This window comes from Micromys minutus (genome assembly GCF_963924665.1).
Source record: "Micromys minutus genome assembly, chromosome: 14".
In the NCBI taxonomy this organism is placed as follows: Eukaryota; Metazoa; Chordata; class Mammalia; order Rodentia; family Muridae; genus Micromys; species Micromys minutus.
Genome location: NC_137983.1, coordinates 29,344,127 through 29,367,509, shown reverse-complemented (window position 1 = coordinate 29,367,509; position 23,383 = coordinate 29,344,127). Strand labels below are relative to the sequence as shown.

General features: G+C 42.6%; 1 protein-coding gene across 5 annotated transcripts in view; it reads left to right on the top strand.

Moving 5' to 3' along the window:
• Positions 1-23,383, top strand: part of SLC7A2 (solute carrier family 7 member 2) — a 55,993-nt gene that overhangs the window by 14,284 nt on the left and 18,326 nt on the right. For 2 of the 5 annotated variants that reach the window (XM_080928771.1, XM_080928773.1), the window contains exons 2-4: positions 17,842-18,232; positions 19,001-19,156; positions 22,397-22,562. In XM_080928771.1, coding sequence (XP_080784897.1) covers positions 17,857-18,232; positions 19,001-19,156; positions 22,397-22,562 — 698 coding nt within the window. In that variant the 5' untranslated portion in view covers positions 17,842-17,856. Of the gene's footprint in view, positions 1-15,691; positions 15,893-15,925; positions 16,016-17,841; positions 18,233-19,000; positions 19,157-22,396; positions 22,563-23,383 lie in introns of those variants that run through there. The other 3 variants (XM_080928772.1, XM_080928774.1, XM_080928770.1) reach the window with 3 other exon arrangements.

Below are 23,383 nucleotides of genomic sequence, written 5' to 3'. Positions count from 1 at the left end.
ACTGCTGGCCACCTCTTCGGATCACCAAGAAAGCGTCATGGAGAAATTCAGGTTTGAGGAATACAGAGGGAAGAAGAAAAAGGGAAAGACAGAGGAGGAGATGGGTATTAACTGACTTAACCCTGAGTGAGGCTGATCCCTGACATACAGCATAGGTGAGACTGTGGATGCTGCACATGCTTACGTGTGGTGCTTACCTGGGTGTCTGAATCACATCAGTGCACAACCGGAGGTTCTGGGAGCTCAGAACCCCAGATCAAAAGGCTGCGGTGCCGGAGGTACCCTGGAGCAGCATTAATGGTATTTTCCTATGTATAAATCTCTTCATCTTTAATAAAGAAGACCTGTATTTATATTTATGTCGTTACTTATTATTTGATACATATTTATATATAGCTGCCTTGATGCTGTGCTGTTGCTCTGTGACTTCAGAAGTGCTCTATAGCATTCTTAGAGTATCAATAAATAAATAAATAAATAAATAAAACCTGTACGTCAGGCTGTGTGCCCCAAGGTACAAGTTGCTGCAAAGCTGAAATATTTGAGGTTGAAATGACCTTTTGCAAACCTGTGTCAGGCTGAGCATTTTTTTAGATTTTTATTTTGAAAGGAAACATGCAGTACCATAACGATATTTGCTCCTAGGATTGTTGAGATTATTGATTAAGATAACATATTCAGGGCAACTGCAGTTCTTTTACTGATGCTGGTCTCTTCCTCCTTTTCCCCTTGAGCCTTTTTAGGATAGTTGCCTTTTAAAAAGAAATGCACTTAAAATATGAACGTGTATATTTTGATAGAAAGAGGACAAAGAAGTATTTATGCTTCAGAAGAAAATGGAGGGAAATGCTTGTAGGGGTTAGGCAATGTTTGGTGTACTTTATGTTTTTCCCACATAAACAAACCAGAAAAAAAAAAAAAAAAAAAAAAAAAAGCTTGTAAATGCCCCGTGCTTGTTCTTTGTGATTCATGGTAAGGGAACAGAGTGTGTGGCTGTAAACATGGACATCAGATTAATTTGGCAGGGTGCTGATAGCCCTTTCGGGCTGCATTTCTATGCTGGTGGTTTGATTGACACGCCTATGTACATTGGTAGAATATGCCCTTCCACCCACATTAGCTGCTGTTTACCATCCGTGTGCTGCCTCAGAAACTCCCCTAGTCAGAGCTCACAGTGAAGACAGCCATACCAGGACTTGGCTCATGCTGAGCCAGTAGCCCCAGAAAGGGGTTCTTCATGAGGAGTTGGACTCTGGGCTCTGGCCTTCTTTCTGCTTTCTGGCAGCCACTCTCTCATTAGCCTGGGGTGCTGGGATATGCTTGGCTCAGGAGGAAAATTCAAGAAAACCCAGCTCTTGTGTCCATGCCCAGAATGATGTTCCAGCCACGCAGCTAGTCATACAAGGAGGAACTCAAACTCAAATGTGGAGGCAGGCTGCTTTCATTTTCCTGTTTGAAGTGTTCAGTTCTGTACCTCTCACTGGTGGAGTGTTGCACACAGGCAAAGCTTAAGGAATTGTTTGGCATGGGTTTTAAACTGAGACCAGAGGGGCCAGTGAGACTGCTCAGTCCACTTGGCAGAAGGAGAGAGCCAACCCCGCCCAGTGCTCCCCTCTTCGTGGTGTGCACAAATACTATCAACCAGTTATATTTAAATGGAGATTACAAAGACTTACAAATCTGTGGGGATGTATGAATGACTGTAGTGGCTGTAGAAACTCAACTTCAAACAGGGAAGGAAATCATCTGGTTTATAATCTGGAAACTATCTTGGATAGATGGATGGATGGACTGGTGGGCGGACAGACAGACAGAGATTAGATATATAGATAGATAGGAAAAAGTGGCTTGGGGCTTGTACAGTCATGTGGCCTTGGCCATACTACCTAGGCTGAGAAGAGAGATTGGGTAGAATGTTTATTATATTTTATTATGTTACCTTGGGTGATGTAATAGAGTTCTGCTTGTCCCCACTGTCTGATTCCCTGTTTTAACTCAGGCGTGTTTCAGGAAAACCTGAAGAAAAGAGTGGAGTCTCTGTACCCTCCAAGGGTACTGCTGCATGTGGACTATTCTAGCTGATGTCATGTAAGACGCCTTTGTGACGTCTGGGGGGGGTGCTTCTCAATGTCAAACTGATGGGAATTCAGATACAAGGGCTGGAGTTTAAAGACCTCTTCAGATAACGAGTTTAATTGGAGGCGGGATAGTGAGCTAACAGGCAAGCTGTAAGGGGCTCATGTCTCTGGCCTGTAGAACCAGCACATGGCTTCAGGACCTTTCTAGCATGACAGTGAGATGAATCCCTCATTCAAATCGCTGCTTTCTGGGTTTTCTGACATTGATATTGAACCATGATTCTAACACAAAGACTTTGTGGTTAAAAAATGAAGACAGAAAAAAAGAGGTTTCAGTTTTCAATATAGGAGAGTTTTTAAGATAGTGAACGTTAAGACCAGAATGTATTGGCAGACTCTTGGATGAAGGTATTAAGACACTCAGGACATCGTTTCTAGGAGTTTATATTGAGTTATTTTTGTATAAAAGCAGAACATTTGAAAGATGGGAGGAATCTTTTTAGGTCTGTATTCTGAAGTTTTTTTTAATATATAAGCTTACAAATGTTTGGGTTTTAAAGCAAATTTGTAAGTAAAGTAACTAATGGGCTATTGGCCATTGTCAGAGTTGTCTGGTAAATAATTTCCTTTCCAGCTTCAAAGTCGTGTAAGTTTTTTAGATGTCTATTCTGGGCTTGAGATGTGTGTGGATTCTCTAGTTCCAGATGATACGTCAGAAAATTTTGGTTTGTACATTTGTTTATTGTTTCTGTCCACCGTTGCAGTTTTATTTCCACAAGGGTAAAGGCTTGGCTTTATTCATTGTGGTGGTTTGTATATGCATGGCCAGAGAGTAGCACTATTAGGAGGTGTGGGCTTTTGGAGTAGGTGTGGCCTTGTTGGAGGCAAAGTGTCATTGTGAGCATGGGCTTTAAGACCCTCATTCTAGCCAGCTAGAAGCCAATCTTCTCCTAGCTGCCTTCAGAACAAAAGGGGAAAAACTCTCAGTTCCTCCTGCACCATGTCTGTCTGGATGTGGCATGCTCCCACCATGATGATAATGGTCTGATAGTAGACTGTAAGCCAGCCCCAATTAATTGTTGTCCTTTATAAGAGTTGCCTTGGTCATGGTGTCTATTCACAGCAGTAAAACCCTAAGACAGTCCTGTTCTTTCCTCAGTGCCCAGGACAATGGCAGTTTAGAAATGGATCTAATCAACCGAACTGTCCGCATCATTTGTAGTATCGACTGCCTTGTGTGTGTTAGGGATTTTTCAACCCTTATTTTTAACATCAGTAACTAAAGAAAGTCGACGCCTGTCCAGATGAACACACATTTGTCAGTTTGTCTGTGGTTCTTTATTTTCATTTCGTGTATGTTGGAGCTGTTTTTACTAGTATTTTTTTGTTAGATGTGACTCTTCAACATAAGGTTCTGTGGGAGAAGCTTGGCCCTCGGTGTGGCAAAGTTGAGAGGCTACAGGCCATTTAAGAGTGATGCCAGATGAAGAGATAAAGACCAGTGAGTCCGGATGTTTATCAGCCATTAGTATAGCTTAATTTGTGGTCCCCAGGCCAGTGAGAGACCCTGCCTTGAAGTGGGCAGACTGCCTAAGGTTGTCTTCTGACCTCCACACTTGCATACAAATGTATGAGTGAACACTCAAAGATACACACATAGGCAGGCACACACACAGAGGCACACGTGCATAAGAAAAAAATACCAATGCATAGTGAGTGTCCCATACCTTTAATCCTAGCACTTGGAGGGCAGAGGCAGTTGGATCTCTTGGAGTTTGAGGCCAGTCTGGCCTACATAGTAAGTTTAGGATAGCCAGAGACTCTTTCTCAAAAAAATAAAATAAAATAAAATAAAAAACAAACAAATAAACAAAACACAGAAGAAACAATATGTATGAATTAATATATTTTTTTTGAGACAGGGTTTCTCTGTATGGCTCTATCTCTCCTAGAATTAACACTGCAGACCAGGCTGGCCTTGAACTCAGATCCATCTGCTTCTACCTCTCAAGTGCTGGGATTAAAGGCATGAATTAATAGAAATAATTTTAAATTTAAAAAAAAGAGTGGTGCCAGGCTGGAGCTGGTTATGCCATTGGAGTCACGACCCTCTGAGGGGATTAAGGTCGTTCTTGTCAGTTCTAAATTGGTTCTCACAAGAATGTTGTTGATACTAAGAGTGTGAAAATGGCCTCTCTCTGCATCATGGCTTATTTTGCCATGCAATCTCTCCTCATGTTCCCCACGTGATGCCATTCACGATGAAGCCAAGACAGTGCTCCTGAATCTCCTGTTAATTAAGTTAATACCTTCATGAGGAAAGTACCCAGCTTCAAGCATTTTGTTATAGCCACAAAATGGACACATGCATACATTTTTAGAATAATTTAGCCCTAATAAGTTGAACTTATTCTATTCTATAATGAATCTTTTAGCCTTAGAATTTACTGTATCTCATAAGCTACTGTTGTTCTAATTATGTTTTTTTCCTTCTCTGGGTATTGTCATGTGCCCGGTTGTTTTGCCTTCATGCGTATGGTTATATCATTGACTGATCCTTTTCCACCTACCTCCAAAATTTTCATGGTTCTTTTTTTTTTAATGTGATGAATCAATGATTACACATATAACCGGAAAATTAAGAATCCAGAGGATAATCACTGTTGTTAATGGGAAAGTTTTCCAGTCACATTTAGTATGTTTTGGTACTTTCAGATGTCTGGTCACTTTTGTGTGTCATGTTTCCTTCATGTTTGGTCCTTGGGTGTCTATTCATTGTTCCATTTCTCCTTTCCACCTGTGTGAATTAACTTGCAGCAAGTTCCATTTCTTTTAATGCTGAGAGCGGCAGTTTACTCTACATTGTTCAGGCAGTAGCAAATGTAGGACACCTGAACTCTGGTGCTCTCTGGATTCAGATGTCCAGATCTACTATGCCCCTCAGCCCACTCACCGAGTCTTTAATTTCTCTGATTATATCTTTCAAGAGGCCTGTTTGGATCTTTTTTTTTTTTAATTTAATCTTCTTGGCTACTTTTCTGCTTTGATCCGTATTTTTAAACAGTAGTTTGATCTTTTACGTTTTTACACTCAACCGTGAGCTCCCATTATCCGACATTTTAGACGGGTTACTTTTATATGCCGCTGGTGTATTTTACCATGTCCTGGTTTGTTTCGTGCGTGCTTGGAAAATGTTGGTTGTAAGCCCATAATTTGCTTAATTGAATCTGGGAGAAAGCTGAAGCCCTGAACTGAGCAGGCTTTCCTCCCAAGAAGATTTGCATTCATGAAGAATACAGGCTATGAATCTTGCTGAGGTACACAAAAGTGCTAGGGACCATGGCCACCCTGTTCTCCTGCTGGGGACCAGCGCTCTGGTTTCTGCCCTCTGGCCTTGCGCTTTCGGGCATCTGACTCCTTATTAGCTACACACCCACTGTTCTGTTTCTGCCTGACTCATAGTCACACTCTCTCCCAAGTCCCCCTCTCCCTCCCTTGTTCCCTCCCCTCCTTGTGGGCCTTCCATTGCCTTTTGCTGAATGTCACTAAGCTGCTCTTTCATTGACTCTGAATTGAGCTGAGGTTTGTCAGCAGTCTCCTGAGTAGCCATCCCACCCCAGCTCTGGAAACCGGCTGCCCACTTAGTTGCCAAGCATCAATAGTCTATGTACGCTTCCTACATGCACTTGGGATTTGGGAAAGGTGGCCTTATACCTGTGATATCCAACAAGCACAAACGATTTGTAAGATGTGGCCTCTGAGATCTTACCTCTTAATATTTGACATACATGTTGACCATTCGTAATCCCAAACTCTGAAATCCCAAATCCTCTCAATCCAAAATGTATTGAGCTCAAAATTTGCAGATTTCAGGTATACATGCTAGAGGGGTAGAAGTCCATAAACATTCCAAAATCCCCAAATTTCTCAAATGTGAGACACTACTGGTGTCAAGCTCATCAGATAAGTGATCCTTAGCTGGTACTAAATTACCTTGGCCAAAGAAGATGCCGATGGCCATCAAAGGTCTTTCAGGGATAGAAGAGGTGATCTAGAGGAAATCACAGTGTGTCCCTTTGCTCTGCTCCAGGGCCCCTGCAATACCTTTGGACGTTCCTTAGAACTCCCCAGATAGAGGTCTGCTGGGAAGAATGGCTCTTGAACTATCTCATAGGCTGTCATCAGAGAAGGGAGAGGGATGGTAGTGGGGGTTGGTGGGAAATCCTTGGGCCTTAATTTTATCCCTTAAGGGTTATCAGCTCTGTTTCATCAGAAATCTCAATTTCTACATAACTATACTCTTTCTAAATAAAACTAGGCAGCTCATACAAATGGAGTAATTTTGGTGTTCCAAGATAAAACATTCTAAACACCTATCCTTGGTGTATGTTTCCCCTGAACCACCCACCATCCATGGAGTGCCTGGTTTGCAGGGGGCACTTAACAAGTGTGTCTCAGTGAATCTTTACAGCAGCCTGATAAGAACTGTGTTACCTTCCTTTGGCCAGTCAGAAAAGCAGGTATCAGCACTGGAAATCTATCTCACCCTCAATCCCACGCTGTGTCCACATTGGGCACTGCTTTTAGGAGCTGTTTTGGTCACTTGTTAGACCAACTGAGCGTGCACGCTAATAGAATGCCATCTGAATATTGTTAGCTTTTTCAATGTTTAGTTTCCCATGAGTGGCCCCTGGGTGAAGAGCTTTGTTATTGTCACCTCTGTAAAGGGTCAGAACAAAATAAAACAGTCTGTCCCCCCACTGTCCCCTTTCGCCATTCAGAAGTGAGGAAATTACCAAAAAGTATTGATTGGGACAACAGTCAAGGGTGACCCAGAGTCAGCTTTGTCCCAGCATGTAGATAAAGATGGATGTGGAATATTGTCCTTTGTTTTCTCTGTGTTGACTGATTTTAAGACTGTCCTTTCAGCTCATCAGGTTTACTTTGACTCTGTAAGGTGACTCTGCTCATGTCTGACGTGTGCTAGGATGTTAATTTACATCACTAGAAGAGGGATAGTTTTCATTGTGGGTGTTTTGTTTGGAGAAAAACAATTATAAAAGACTTACTTTTTAAAGGGGCAACTGATCTGGTGGGTCTGTTAATTTGATTGGCCTTGATAACTAAAGCATCCATTCCAGTGTGAAGAAGTGAAAGCACTATGCTGTCCATCTGAAGTCCGTACAATAAGAACAGGCAAACTCAAGCCCAGAACATAACACAAAAAGGTGCCTGAAAGTTTTAGTTGTAACTATTAGTGTTTGCTGAATTTTCTTCTTGTCTCTCCATGAACTGTATGTGCATCCACAGAAGGATGTCCGGACAGTGGGGCACTGTGGATAACAGCGTGGGACGTGGGAAGTAAAAGAGGCACAGGTCAATCCGGAAAGATTTGTTTGCTCAGCTCTTAATTCGACAATCATCTGTTTACTTTTGAATGATCAAGGTAGAGCCCTGTCTGTCCCCTTAGCAATGGGCTGTAGACAGATTTCCACTCAGGGACATTAAGCAACTGGAAGGTTCTAGAGCTGCAGATGTCGAAATATCATTTTTTGCTGTTTGCTAACAAAAACAGTCCTGTGAGCAGGGCTTTTTGTTTGTTTTTAAGCCTCCTTTGAAAGATTCTTAAACAAACGTGCTCTTTGTTGACACAGTAAAGAGCAACAGAACTCACCAGTGAGAGTTTGAGAAGTATAGTTTGCGGTAAGTACTTTTTGGTAATATTCATAAAATGTCTCTTAGTGGCAGGGAAATGTTTTGCTTTTACCTGATAACATTCTGTAATGACTAGCTAATGTACCACCCCCAAATCTTTTCAAAGCAGTTTTTTTAAGTACTCAGAGAAAACATGACTATGACTTCATAGAGTGTCATCTTAAATAATAATGTTGTTTAAGAATAGGATAACAACTCCTCGGTCTGAAGGGAAACAAGACAGGTAGCTAGATACCCGAGAGAACAACCGTGGCTGCCTCGAGAATTCATTTGAGCAGTTTAACACTAAAATTTGCAAGAATCAAGAAAGTAGTGTGAATTTTTGAAAAACAGCAGCAAAATATTAGAATCGAAGTTCTATGGAATAGTTCACCGTAGAAATGATCGAGAATGGAAGGACCCGGAATGGAAGCAATGGGTGAGTGAGAAAAGACAACCACTGAAATGCCCCTTTGAGGAGGTCTGTGCAGCAATGCAGTCTGACTAGAATAGAGTTCATAGCCCAGGGGGGACCTAAAGCCAGAGGTGGAGAGAACAGGACCACTGAAGCCTGCTTCATGACGTCGGGTCCAGGTGAGTTATACTTTAAGGTGTTAGAAGAACTTGTAGGAATGGGTACTACATGACCTCTGTAACTTTAACGCCCTGCAGTAGAAGGGGGCAGACAAAGAGAAAGACCAGTTACCCTTATTGTAAACTAGAGACCACTGGGAACCACAGGCCAGACACTTGCACACTGTTCACCAGTAAAGGGTCAGAGACGTCTAGCATGTGCTTGGAAAAGGACCAGATTCCCAGAAGGCAGCATGAGCTCACCGTGAGCAAGTTATGCATCACAAGCTCCACGGCTGCTTTTGGTGTGGTTTTTAGACCCGTGGGTATAAGAAGTAAAGAGATAGTGTATGCTGTATGCAGTGATGCATAGCTGTGATTATAATGTATGCTGTATGCACTGGTGCATAGCTGTGATTATAATGTATGCTGTATGCAGTGGTGCATAGCTGTGATTATAATGTATGCTGTATGCAGTGGTGCATAGCTGTGATTCCAGCATTCAGGAGGTGAGCTTGGAAGATCATAGGTTGTAGGCTGTCCTCAGATACAATATAGAACGAGATCCTATCTTAATAAAAAGCAGTGGGAAGGCCAAAATAATATGTCAGGACTTTGCAAAGCTTTTTAACTTTTTATTGTGGCAACCTGGGTTATATAGGGCAAGAAATAGACTAGAGAAAATTATAGATTAGGTGTTAGCCATATGGTGTTCCCAGAGTTTTGTCAGAAGGTCAGTTTCCCATTGGAGGGACATTCTTGGTGATATGACACAATACAAAAGCTCTTGCCTTTGTCAGGCTAAACCTTTTTAATATAACTTATTTAAAGATGAAAAACAAACTTGTCAAAAAATGGCAGTGACCCAAAGATAGGCAAGGTATTTAATAACTTGACTGTCGGGCCTGTATGACAACAGCCCTGCAAATGCTGAGTCTGGGTTTTGAAATGGTATGTATGGTAAGACACTGGAACTGAGGCGGCCACTCATATAGATATCTTTGATAAAAAAAAAAAAAAAAAAAAGTCATGTGTGTTTCGGTTGACTTCAAGCCCGGTATAAATTAGTCACTTTTTTTGTTGAGCCAATGGATACCTGTCAATATTTAAGAATCTCTAAGGGGGGCACAAGAAATACAACAAAAAGTAAAATATAGGCTGTTGTTTCAAGAAACTTAACAGCCTATATGAATGTGTTGATTTTTAGAGCTTGCTCTGCAAAGGTATCAGATCAGGTGACATACCAGAAATGAACTGTGTCACACTTCTGAGGTCACAAGTCCAAAAATCAGAACGTCATCTGGGGCACAGTTCTCCGGGACTCTGAGGGACGGTTGTCTTCGAATTTTCCTCTCCTCTTACGGTGGGTGGTCCTTAACCTTTGCTAGTCCTTGGTTCCGAGATGGATCTCTGACTTGTGCCTCTTACCACATGGTCTTTTCCTGTGTGTCATGTGGCAGTTTCCTCTTTGTATGTGAGCACGAGGGCTTGCCCTAATGGACTTAAAGCTGACAAAGTCCTTCTAGCCACAACGTCACCAAACCAGATCCTGGAGGCCGGAACTTCACAGATGTTTGAGAAACACAACTCAGCCTGTAATAAGGAGTAAAACGTGTTCATCCAAGTGGTTGCCGATGATCATTACAGAGACTGAAGTAACATAAAGTACAGAGTAAGCTAGGGGTGTGCTGTGGATGCTTTTGACAACGTGTGAGGTTGTAGCTTGGATCCCAAGCACCAAGAAAGAAAAGGAAAAAGCGAAAGAAAACAACAGCAAGCAACCGCTGGGTGAGCAGGAGGGACCTGATTCAGTGGAAAGGGTCCTGTCCAGATAAAAAGGAAAACATAGTTTTCCAAGAAGAAACACACAAGCATAAAGCCCCAGACTATGAGTTCTGAGGAAGTTGAAAGGATACCCAGTATTACTCAAGGCAAAGGGGAGGAAGCAGACGATGGGCTAAGGAGATAGGAGCAGATCCAAATCCTGTACACCCTGTTTCTTAGGTCAGGATGGTTATTAAAAACAGCAAATTGATAGAGGTATGCACGGTGGAAGTGGACTGTAAACAAAATGAGACTGTGTGCTCAGCTGTGTCTGGAGCTCTCCGCCTTGTGGGGTGTGTCCTGCCTTCTGTCAGGGGTTCTCGGTGTGTTTGCCGGACTTGAATGAATGTGTGTACCTGAGGAAGTGTTTGGGCGGTAGCCATTTTGATTTATTTGAATGAGATTTATCTGTATTGTTAGGACAGAGTGAAGCCCAGGGACAGAAGCGAAGGAATACATTCAGGAGGTAAAAGGTTTTCTAGCAGTGAGCACTGTACAGGAAAACATGCCTTCATATCCAGCCCTTCTTAGGGGCCAAAGATGAAGAAGGCTCCATGTGGTAGTGGGAGCGAATAAATGTCCCAACAAGGTGAGGTGAAGAGGCAGCTGTTTCCTTACAGGTCCTACACAGGAAGTGTCCACAAAGTTCTAAAGATGGCGTTACGATTTCTATGTCCTTTAAGATAGAAAACTAGTACCATTGAAGAATGATCAAGTACCTGAATTCGTTTGAAAATCTTGGCTGCATTATTTAGATACCCCTCTTAACGCCTAGTGTCTTTTCGGGGACACTGTAGTAATCTTAGCTCAAGTCTTTGGTACATCTCTCTCTGCCCTTCCCTGGCTGTTACTTCAGCTGCTGACCTCATTCTGTCAAGCTTGATTATAGAGATTCACTGCAATAAATTGATGTTAAGCCTGTTATGTCTTACGTAGAAACAATGGCATGTGAAGATGTACATTTTCATACCAGTGTTAGCTTCTTTGTGGAGGAAGGGGCCAGAGAGCACATAGCAAATACAACAGCACATTTTCCCAAATATATTTAAGAGGAATTTCGGCCTTCACCACATCTCTTGGAGGATCCGGGTGAGATTCCTATTCTCAAATTGTCTCTTTCTCCCAGCCCTCTTGGTAGGTAGGTAACCTAAAGGTACTCATTCTTTAGACTTCTGACTTTTCTTAAAGGCGTCTGGAGCTGGTAGAGAAGGCAGAGAAATGTCTTACTGACTTCAGTGGCTCAGACACCCTGTCATGGAGACAAAGAGAGGGCCAGGAGACAAGCCAAGAGCAGCTAGGAACACACAGGTCGATATCTCTCTTCACGTGTGTGGGCGAGAAAGCAAATGTTCCGGGGATGGTTTGTGGGCAGGTCAGACCACAGCATTCACGTGAAGAGCAGCAGAACTCAAGGTACAGGGTAAGCTGCAAAAAGAGCACAGAGGAGGGACCTGGAAACCCAGGGTAAATAAGATTCAAAGCATCACAATTAAAGCTCACTAGTAATGTTTCATAATTCTCAGATCAGTGCTCTTATGTATATAGAGTTGAATAGATATCCAAGCATTCTTAAAATTATGGAAACTAATTTCTGCTTTCTTAGAATAATTCATTTACAAACCTTTGTAGGGCATGGCCTCAAGTTTTTCTTACTTCTGTCAAGAAACAGCAGTGTTGGTTCCCCCCACCCAACCCCCCTCAGCATGTTAGTGCTAAAGCCACCGAAAACCAAATCAATAGTGTTTTGTAAAACAGCAGCAAAGTTTGGGAGTCGAAGAAAGTTCTTAACTTTTTTACTTTCTTCTTAACTGAACACTATAAATACACTATAAATGTGTTTATAATGGAATTGCTGGCTTTAAGATACTTTATGTTGGGTGTTGAATACTTTTTGTGCATTTGTGGTATGAATGTGTATGAGCATGATGTGTGTGTGTGTGTGTTGCACACTTGGGTGCATGTAGGTGCAACCGTAGCTGGATAACAGGTGTCTTCATCTCTCACTGTCTTATGGCCTTAAGAGTAACTTTCTCAGTGAACTGGAAGCTCTCTGGGCCATGTAGCAAGCCAGCAAGCTCTGGGGTCACCTTTCTCTCTCCTCCCACCTAGTGCTTGGAGGCCTACATAGCATGCCCAGTGTTTTATGTGATTGCTGGGGATCCAAACTAGGTTTCCAAACTTGCAGAATGGGCGTGGTTACCCACCGAGCCATCTCACCAGCCCTCATTTTGATTTGCAAGACATTTTTATAAAACCTACTCTTCCCTTAAAAATTCTGTTGATGAATTATTATCAGGTAGGTTTTAGATTATGAGATAATTTAAATTTTAAATCATGTAGTAATGTAAACCATTTCTCTTAAAGTTAATCAATGGATGGAGGAACTTTTGGTAAATATTTTATATATTAGTAACTTTTAAGATTTCTCTCTGATTGTTTATTATAGAAATGACTGTTACTAGTTTGCAAAATTTAGATTCTTTTTCCAAGAAAAGGGTTGCTTCGAATAAAATATTAACTTCCAGTTTCAGAAGCAGCAGAGGATATGAGTTCATCAAAGTTTCAAGATGAGTTTGAGGACTGTGAATATTGCTTCATTCTTAGAAGACTGCTAAATGGTTTTCCCATTAATATTTTTGCTTTAGAGACGATGCCGTGGGCAGCCTTGCTTTATTTATCATTTATTTGGGCTTTGAGACAGTCTGCATATGTGATCCAGGCTGGCCTTGAACTCTTGGTCCTCTTCTCTCAGGGTGACATGGACTGTAGACATTTACTCCCACACTTACCCCTTTTTTTCTTTTCTCCGTCTCTTAACTTCACTGTTGCCAGCTCAGCTGGAGGCTGACCAGTGTGCCCCCTGCTGTGCATTCTTGTAGTGCAGGACCTCCCTTCACATGGGCCACAGTGATAACCAGTCTGCCTGTCTGTCTCTGGTTTCTGTTTCTGTGCTCCCTAGAATGGCTTTAAAGGATTTCCACTTAGACGTAAAAAGTTTCAATTTTTGAAATTTCTAAGGTTTAATGTTGTGTTGAGCAGTTGGTAGGCTGAATTCAGTCTTTACAGAAATCTGGAAAGACAAATTTTGCTTTTAAAATGTGTGTCGAAACTGCTCTGCTTGTGGTTTAAGAACACCGTTGTTTCAAGTTGGGCTCATTTTTAACCTTGTCCTTTATTTGCATATTCTAATCTAACTTGTAGTTCTGGTTCAGTTCCCTTGCTTCCTCTGAGCACACAATAGGAGTGTTTTATTCCGGAGTAGCTGAAGCCAAGTGAACTTACAAAGTTCTCATAATCAATAGCAGTGTTTCAAGGATCTTCCCAAGAAGCCAGAGATAACAGTGTCTGCTTATACGTTGTTCCTGGAATTTAAAAAGTGCCAAATCAGAGCATTCTTTTCAAAACTGGAAATGTAGTGTCAACAGTGACCCTTTTTTTATATTTTTTTTCAAGAAATAACTGTAGCAAAACCTCGAAACTAGGTATCCAGCTACATTTTTTTGAGCTAAAAATGGGTGTGAATTCTTGTTACATTCCTTTCCCACCACAGTTTGATGGGAGGAATTTTTGCCTAGCACTGAGACAAAAGTGGTAGAATTTTAGCAGCCAGACAAGTTAAGTAACTCTGGGGGAAGTGCGGCTTTGAAAGGGGGTGTTTTGCTGCTGGGAAGAATGAATAGAGGAACCAGCATGTCTGAAAACATTTCTCAGTCCTCTGGCTTCAGACAGAAGACCTTCACTCTTCTCCAGTCCCGAACCTCCAGCATCTGGAATCCAGAATTTGGTGACTGACCCAGAAATAAATAAAGCTCGGTTTGATTGCTGAGCACTAGCTGCTTCAAAGGGTGCTAAAAGCACAGACTCCTTCAGGTCATTGTAATTCCCTTGGCATCCTGGAATTGACAGGGCATTAAATGTGGCAATAAGGTCATATGAATTGCTCTTAAAGCAATCATGGTCACTTTCTTACAGTTTCCTTAAAAAGCAATACTAAATGGCCCCTGCCCCCTTGTTTTGCTTTTTTTTTACTGTTTTGATTTACTTTGGTTCTGTTTGGTTTGAGGCAGCACCTCCCCCATGTAGCCCAGGTTGGCCCAGGAGTCATCATGTGGCTTTGAGATCTTCCCACCTCAGCCTCCTAAGAGCTACCATCACAGGAATGTGCTACTACACCCAGTCTCAGCCTTCTTATTGCAGAGGGGCAATTTGGACACCACGACATCCGGCCACCACAAAATTACAGCTTGCACGGAAGATCACCAGACTGTAGCAACAGTCAGCAGACAACAGCCAAAGATTTCGAGCTTTGAGCGTCTGAAATGTAGTATAGACCCACACCTGTGAAATCCCTTCTTCCTTGAAAAGGCCACACCAAACATAGCTGTTAGTGGATGTATGCAAATGGCAGGCCTAATGGGTATTAAGCTCCGGAATACCTTACTGGGAAAGTAAGAATGTCCTCGAGGTCTTCCAGCTGGAAGCCTGATGTGGGAAGGAAGAAGAATTAGCAGGAAGTAAATTACACATGGGAAGAGAGAAACAGTCCAGGGTTGATGGAAAGCAGGCGGTAGAGGGACCCCCGCAGCACCACCAGACCGTCATTGGTAGCTTCTGGTTTTAGTGACCAGACAGCTCTGCACAGCTTAGAAGAGCAGGGAGTTCGATGAAACAAAGTAGAGAAACAGTCTCACACTGCAAGCTCAGCAGGGCTGGAGGGAAGAGATACTGCGGCAGACGCCCTCTGGCCATGTCTTCCGCAAGGCGAGCACATTCAGTCACCTCCCTAGACTCTGTTCCAGCATAAACCATTGGCTTGTGAGCCCCAGGCATTTTCTTTAGAGACATCTGAGTCTGCTTAGGGGTCGGGGGGACAGTGCTGTAGTGATGGAGGAGCAGCTGGCCATTGTCTGCAGAGAAAGGCTCCAGAACTATTGTTACGCAGCCGTCCTTATGCTGTGAACCTTTAATACGGTTCTTCATGCTCTGGTGACCCCCCCCAACCACAAAGTCATCGCATTGCTACTTCACAACTGTCATTTTGCTACTGCTATGAGTCATGATGTAAACGTCTGACATGCAGGATCCCTGACACGGGACCCCTGGTTGAGAGCTACAGTCCCAGAGTCGCATGAAGTGGGTTTCATCTTGTTTCTGTGATGTTGACTAACCAGACTGTACCTCAGTTTGTTCATCTCTGCAGTGGAACTAACAATAGACCTAATCTGTACAGGAACACTGAGAAAGTCATGGGACAATAAAACACAGGGCGTCTGGAGTAGTACCCGGCGTGTAATCAGCACCACAGATCTTTGGCGTTTTGAGAGTAGCATTTGCGAGCTGGGCTTGAAGTCATTTGGGGAATGGCGTCTTCCGACGTTTGCAGTGGCTTATGTAGAGAAAGTGGTACTAGCAGCCTGGGAAAGGGGAACAGGTGGTGGCATTCAGGATGATTTATTGGCCAGCCGTGGCTGAAGAGAACCGGACGCCTGCTTGGTGCCTAGGCTGTGACCAAGCCAGGGCGGAGTGCTGACTGGGCAGCTACTGTGGTTACCCCAGCGCCCAAAGCTTTGCTTTCTTTACTTCACTTTTTACTCCATCCTGCCTTCCCTTGTCCTGGGGAACAAAGTTACCTACCGACTTTGAAAAAAAAAAAAAACTCACGTTCATCTATTTCAGTGAAACCGCTGCATCTGTACCGCAGCTGTGTGTTTGCTTTTACGGAGGTAAGTGTGCCCTCGGGTGACAAGCCACCAGCTGTCTTCAGGAACGGTCGGAAACCCTGCATCAGCTGTTCATCCGTTGTATAACCTTGGGAGAGTTGCTGGCCCTTGGGCAGTTTTGAAATGGTACTTTTTTACTTTAACTTTCTGGCCACACCGATTTGGTGCTTGAAAAGAGGAGAAAACCTGTGGTTACTACCGGAGTCCTTCATTTCTAACCTCCTCAATTAGGTCTTTCCCTTTTACATATCTGGATTTTGCCGGTCGCCTGTCTTCCTTTAGGGGAAAATCAGAAAACTTGATATGGAGAAAAGATAGGGTGAGCTGTTAGGGAAATATATGCAGGAGACTGTTTGTCGGGAGAAGAGAGTTTAGCTTTCAAAGCAAAGGCTCCGTTCTGTTGTTGTCGGCTAGTTCAGGCTCCACAGTGACCATTTCTTATTGGATAATAGTTTGTTTTCAGAAAACCATCTCTCAAAGATAAGTGAAAAAGGATTACCACCAATAATCCACACTGTAGTATTTTCTTCTTTGCTGCCTTGTTTCATCTGTTGTTAAAACGTTGTCTTGGAATGTTAAAACTGTAGCTATGTAATTAACTGAAGATTACAAAATCAAAATATCTAATCTAAAAGGGAGAAGGGGGGCAGGCCAAGATCCCCATTCTATCTGTTGTGACTGGACTTCTCTCTGTCAGTCCAGAAATGCACAATGCATGTGGCTGACCACAAAGCTGGCAGAGAAAGGAGAAAGAAAAGCCTGGGTTCTAATTGGGTTCTAATTGGGTTCTAATTGGGTGCTAATTGGTTGCAGGCCCTAGGGCTGCCTCCTCTTGTTCCTCCAGTAGTATTTTTTGTGAGACACTGTGGTCACAGTGCAAGGACTAAGCTTGACAGATTGGCCTTGACATAGGGCAGTAATGGAAAGATCTTTTTCTGGGACTTTTGTCTCTAAGCTACAGTGTAGGTTAGACATTTTCAAACAATACATACGGGGGCCAGGGGATGTCTTCCCCCTGGTGTTAACCTGATGGTATTACCGTCAGGTGTGAGGGTTTACTAGACCCAGAACTCTGTCAAATTGATGGCCTGGACTAAGGAAGGTTTTGTTTTGTTTGTTTTTAAGTTACATCTCCAGATTTCTGAAGAAGGAATCTGCTTTTTGGCAAGAATTAAGTAGTTCATCAAAGTATAGGTACTTTAAAATTGCCATTCTTTGGGTTGAGTGTGTACTATGGAAGATCCGAATGTGTCTTTAACCTCGATAAAGCCTTGCAGAGGTGTGTACATAGTGTTAATACCCTCAGGGTTCCTTTGTCTAATTATCCTCAGTCTCATCTGATGTGTATTTCTTCTTCAAAAGAAGCCACTGTTTTAGCAATTAAAATAATCATTTGTTGAAAGGGGGTATGTACCTATCCTACTATCACCAGAATTCCTGATTCCACAGTGAAGTTAGATCCCGGCTATCCTAAGGCCCTGAGTTTGTGTTACTGTTGATGGGTATGGTGATGTTGGAAGGAATGCACCCCACATCAGCAGATCATTGTGCAGGTGTGCAGCCCATGAAGAACAGCCGACGGGACTTAATGTCTATAGTTACACAGGCTGACACAGCACACTATACCCCTCCTGCCTTCCATCTGCTGAATTACACATCCCTATGGATAACACTGAACAGACTGTTTAAATTGCAGTATTTCCTTTGAACATAGGTTATATATATTCCTTAGAATTAATATGGAGATGATGATGATGATGATGATGATGATGATGATGATTATTAATGTATATTGATGAAATACATAGAAGTAAAAAATTAACTCACCATCAAATTCTTAAGCCCTCCTGGATACTCTGAACCAAGTATCTAGTAGATAAAGGGACCCACTGCCCTTCTTTGCCCAGTGGGAGGGGCGTGGCCTCAGACCCCTCCTCTCCTCTCTCCTATAGGTTGTTCTCTTCACCATGATTCCCTGCAGAGCAGTGCTGACTTTCGCGCGATGTCTGATCCGGAGAAAAATTGTCACACTGGACAGTCTTGAAGATTCCAAACTCTGCCGCTGCTTAACCACCATGGACCTCATCGCCCTGGGGGTTGGAAGCACTCTGGGCGCTGGGGTTTATGTCCTGGCTGGGGAAGTCGCCAAAGCGGATTCTGGCCCGAGTATTGTGGTGTCTTTCCTCATCGCTGCCCTGGCCTCGGTTATGGCCGGCCTTTGCTATGCTGAATTTGGGGCCCGAGTACCGAAGACTGGATCTGCGTATCTATACACGTATGTCACGGTCGGAGAGCTGTGGGCCTTCATCACTGGCTGGAACCTCATCCTGTCGTATGTCATAGGTATGCTTCATAAAAGAAAACAGCTCTCCAGAGGGCCTCGGATAAACCTGGGGTAAACCTGGGCTTCTCAGCTGCCGGCTGGTCCTGAGGAAATCATTTGTTCCTTGTCTCGCCTTGTCATATCTAAAGCACGTATTCATCGCAAAAGTCTGATTTTGCTTCCGCATTGAATTCATGGTTCTCATATGTGCATGTGCGTGTGTGTTCACATGTATGCTGGGTGCATGAGGAGGTCAGAGAATAATGTCACAGCTCTTCCTCTGTGGCTCGTCTGCCTTATTCTTCGAGGCAGGATCTCTCCGTTGAGCCCTGTGGTTACAGTCCAGATAGTCCTGGCCAGCTTGCTCTGAGGTAGAGTCTCTGCCTTCTAAGGCTAGGCTTACAGGCTGTGCCGCCCAGTGCTACTTACCTAAGAGACTGACCCGACATCTTGTCAAGTGCAGCAAACTTTTAACTGCTGAGCCATCTCCCCAGGGCTTTAATAGTTCTTTATTTCAAATAAAGTTGCCCGACGCGAGCATTTCATTGCTGCTGTAGCCAATCAGGATGATACACACCTGTATGATGTCTGCCTGGCTGCGTAACAGAACCTTAACTCAAAAAGAGTCCTTGTGATTTTATTTTAATTACAATATTAATTTGGTTTTATAGTGTGGTTAAAATCTTCAGTTGGTGAACTAAACCAGGTTTCTCCAGGAACTGACTAGACAGATGTTACATTAGTTTTTCTACCTGCAACCTTTTCTCTTAACATTCTGTTTTGGGTAGGTACATCCAGTGTCGCAAGAGCATGGAGTGGCACCTTCGATGAACTTCTTAACAAACAGATTGGCCAGTTCTTCAAGACATACTTCAGAATGAATTACACTGGTCTGGCGGAGTATCCAGACTTCTTTGCCGTGTGCCTTGTATTACTTCTGGCCGGTAAGGAAACCTGACATATGCATTCACTGTCACTTCCTGTGAATGAGGTCATTTGTGTCCGTGCCTATAGGGACAGTGTCGGATCGCTGTAAGCTTCATTTTCCTATGTTTCACAAAGAGGATTGCATGCACGTGTATGAAAGACTGAAAACTCATGCATAAATCATAGGATGAAGACATCAATCTTTGTTTTGAGAGCATCAATTTTTTTTAATGTTAATTGTAGATGATCAAAACCAGGCAGGGCATTTCTATTAGACAAAATGTAGAATTCCATTGTATTGTTTCATCCTGACCCTGAGACCGGGGTGATTAGCAAACATATTATTTCTAGAAAAAAAAAAAATAGGGTTTCCCTGCCATGTATCCACTATAAATATCTATTTACAAAAGAAGCATTCGGTTCACCTGGCATTTTCTAATACAGATATCTAATGCACATATTTCTAGTTAATATTATATAATAATAACATTATTATATATAGCATCATATATCATATAATATATAATATATAACACTTTAATATGTAAAATAATATATACTGATATATATAATAAGCAGCCTAGTTAATATTAACATGTTTATTTATGGATGACCCCATTAAACTTAAAATATTCCGCTTTAATCTGGCTGTAGCCTGAGTCTTCGTCCTCTGCTCACTGACCTCCAGTCTTCTCTTTAAATGTTCTCTAAACTTACATTAGAAGTTTGTTCCTAGACTGGTTGCAAATTAAAATTCTATAAGTATTCACTCAAACCGCAGTGCCGTATGTTAGCTGAAACTTGTTTTTTTAGGGCTACCAGGGGAGCGTGTGTAGCATTGCTAATCTATTGGTGGAGGAAAAAAACTTGAGTAGAGACCATATCAGCATATTTGGAGCCTAAGGGAATCACGGCTTTGTCCTTCTGAAGTTGTGCACCAGGGGGCGCCTAACCCGATGGCCACTTACAGAATCCCAAGCTGTGCTGACCCCACGGCCTTCCTTTGTACCACTAGGACACTTGCTGGTGTGTCACAGGGAAAAGTGCACTTGCAGACAAGTGAAATTCAACTGCTCTCATCTATGCTTGCACAGTTCTGCTTCTGGGAGAGTAGGTGACCTGCATTCAGTGGAGGGGCCAGCAGACCTGCTGCGTTCCCATAGCAACCATTCCTCCCGTAGTAAAAGCTTAACTAAGATGCATAATTCATGTTGTATGTCAGGTGGGTGCAGAGAGGACAGTAAGCAGAAGAGTTTTTAAAATGAAAGGAAAGTGAATATTGAGGGTCGAAGTTTGGGGAAATGTTATTAAAACTAGATACTAAAATAGGGACATAAGGGCTATTCCAACAAAAATTTATATTTATAAGCAAAGTGTTAAGATTAAAGCAATCGATAGGGCCAGTTCATTTTTAGCATTTGCCTAACACACACAGGCCCTGGGCTCTATACGTACCACTGGGGGAAAAAAATGAAGTAATTTTTAAAAGGGTAGAGATGGAAAATACAATCCGTGAATGACTGGTAGACGGCTAATAATATTAATATGTAAATACCTCTTAAAATCAGTATGTATAAAATACTCAGACTTAAAACTTGTGCAGCGTAGATGAGGCCAAATTTTGCTTTGTATGAAAATGCACTCCTGGGGCTCGGAAGATGACTTCATGGATAAATTCCCTGCCATTACAAGCATGATGGTGTGAGTCTGGATCCCCAGAACTCACCTAAAGACTGGTAATGGTGATATACATGAATAACCCCAGCACTGGGGATGGGGGAAACCAAGGCAGGTGGCCCTCTGGATCCCTAGAGTCTGTTGAACAACTAGCCTACTCAAGCTGAGGAGCCCCCGTTACAGTGGGAGACTGTCTCAAAGATGAAGTTCAGAGAATCAAGGCAGACAGCCACATCAACCTCTGACCTCCATATGCATGCTCACGTACATATGCACACATCTGCACATGCACATCCACACACTGTTTTGTTTGTCTGTATGTTTTCAGTATATCCTGACTGCAGTTTCCCCTTCTTCCGTTCCTCCTAGTCCCTTCCAGCCCAACCTCCCCTCTCCCCAAGATCTACTGCTCTTGTGTTTCTCTTCAGAGAAGAGCAGGCTTCCTAGAGATGCCAACTGAACACAGCATAACAAGACACAGTGAGTCTAGGCAGAAACCCTCAGATCAAGGCTGGTTGAGGAGACCCAGTATGAGGAAAGGGGTTCAAAGATCAGGCAAAGACTCCCATTGTTAGGAGTGCCACAAACATACCCAGCTACACACCTCTAACATAGATGCAGAGGACCTTGTGCAGAACCGTGCAGACTCCCTGGTTGTTACTTCAGTCTCTGTGAGCCTCTATGACCCCTTTTTAGATGGTCTGTGGGCCATGTTCTCCTGGTGTCCTCAACCCCTCTGGCTCCTACAATCCTTCCTCCTCATCTTCCATGGGATTCGCCGAGCTTCAGAGGAGGAATCCTCCCATACACTCTTAATTTATAGGGGACTATTTCAAGGAAAACGTTATAAAATGAGAAGGATATTTATAAAATGACAATGATGTCAGTGCTGTTTATAAAATAAAACCGAGGGTGACTTAATTGTCTATAAATAAGGGATTAAAGTATCTCCACATAGTATATCATGCAGCTGCTGAACCTGATGATAAGTTTGCTAGTGCAGAAACAGGAGGTGGGGGGTTCGTCGAATTCTGCAGGGATACCAGAATTATCTTTATTCTTTATACTGTTCAGTTTCATCCAACTAGCTGAATGGGATATTTATATTCCTAATACAAAGTAAAAGTATTCAGGTGAAAATAGATTTAACAGAACCTTTTATTGGCATGTCCCTTAGAAGAATTATTTTCTGGTGATATGGTCAGAAGGTACATGGCAGACTTATGATGGGACTTTTTATATTAGCCCTGGAATAGCTTTTAAGGACAGCCTTTCAAATGTAAGTCTTCTGTCTGTGCCTCCAACAGTAATAATAACCAGAGTTAACCAGGCTTACATAGACAGTGTGGACTCTCTTGAGTGTGAGCACAATACAGCATGCTTCCAGACATCAAATCAGTTCTGTGCCCAAAGGCATTGCTTCTCAGTAACGTGACCCATTACCCAGCTAGCGACACAATTGTAGAAATGTAAGGTAAATATATGAATGCAATACTATCCAGTGTAGGTATTGGCAAAGGGGTAGCATTGCCTTTTCTGTGGGCAAAGACCCCACACTGATGCCTTCTCTTTTTCCACAGGTCTTTTATCTTTTGGAGTAAAAGAGTCTGCTTGGGTGAATAAATTTTTTACAGCCATTAATGTCCTGGTCCTTCTCTTTGTCATGGTGGCTGGGTTTGTGAAAGGAAATGTGGCTAACTGGAGGATCAGTGAAGAGTTTCTCAAAAATATATCGGCAAGTGCCAGGTAAAATATTTAGTCCCTTCTCTCCCTTCCCCCATTTCCCCTCTCCATCCCTCCCACCCTCACCCTCGCAGCTCTCTCTCTGTTACATTTTAAGGGTACTTGCAAGTTCTCTGTAGAGCAACAGTTCTCAGTCTTGCTGTCTGAGACTTTTTTGGGGAATGGTTCTAGAACACAGCTCCTCTTCTGTAGATTTCACATCCTAAGGTAGGGGTGTGCCCTTTTATCCTTTATCCTTTGGGCTGAGCCATTGTGGGAAAGCTTTGCAGGCTCTGGCTCTGAACCTCAGCCTCCAGGGCAGTCTCAGACTGAAAAAAAGAATCACCTGTGCTCCCTAGAAGTTCACCAGGAACTTGAATATTTCTTGTTCTTATTTGATTCCTATTTGATTACACCCTGTAGTGTCTTCTTTGGTACAATGTTTCATTGCATGCTTTTTAAGATTTTGGGAAGCCAGGTATGGTGACATGAACGCAGAGGCAAGTGAATCTCTTGAGTTCGAGACCACCCTAGTCTATGGAGTAAATCTCAGGACAGCTAGGGTGACACAAAGAAACCCTGCCTTGAATCCCCCCGCATAAAATCTTTGAAGCCATTTTATTTTTATTAGTGTAATTAATTTCATATGCAAAAATAAAATTACAGAAGTATATATTGCATGGTGTAAGGTGTAAGTGGATTTTTTTATTGATATATATCACGTATAGTTATCCTAGTAGGGAAAAGACAGTATCTACTAATTTTATATTTTTTTAATATATGGTAAAACACTAAACTTCCATCATAATTAATCAGCCATCGGGCTTATGTTTCACTTTCTCAAC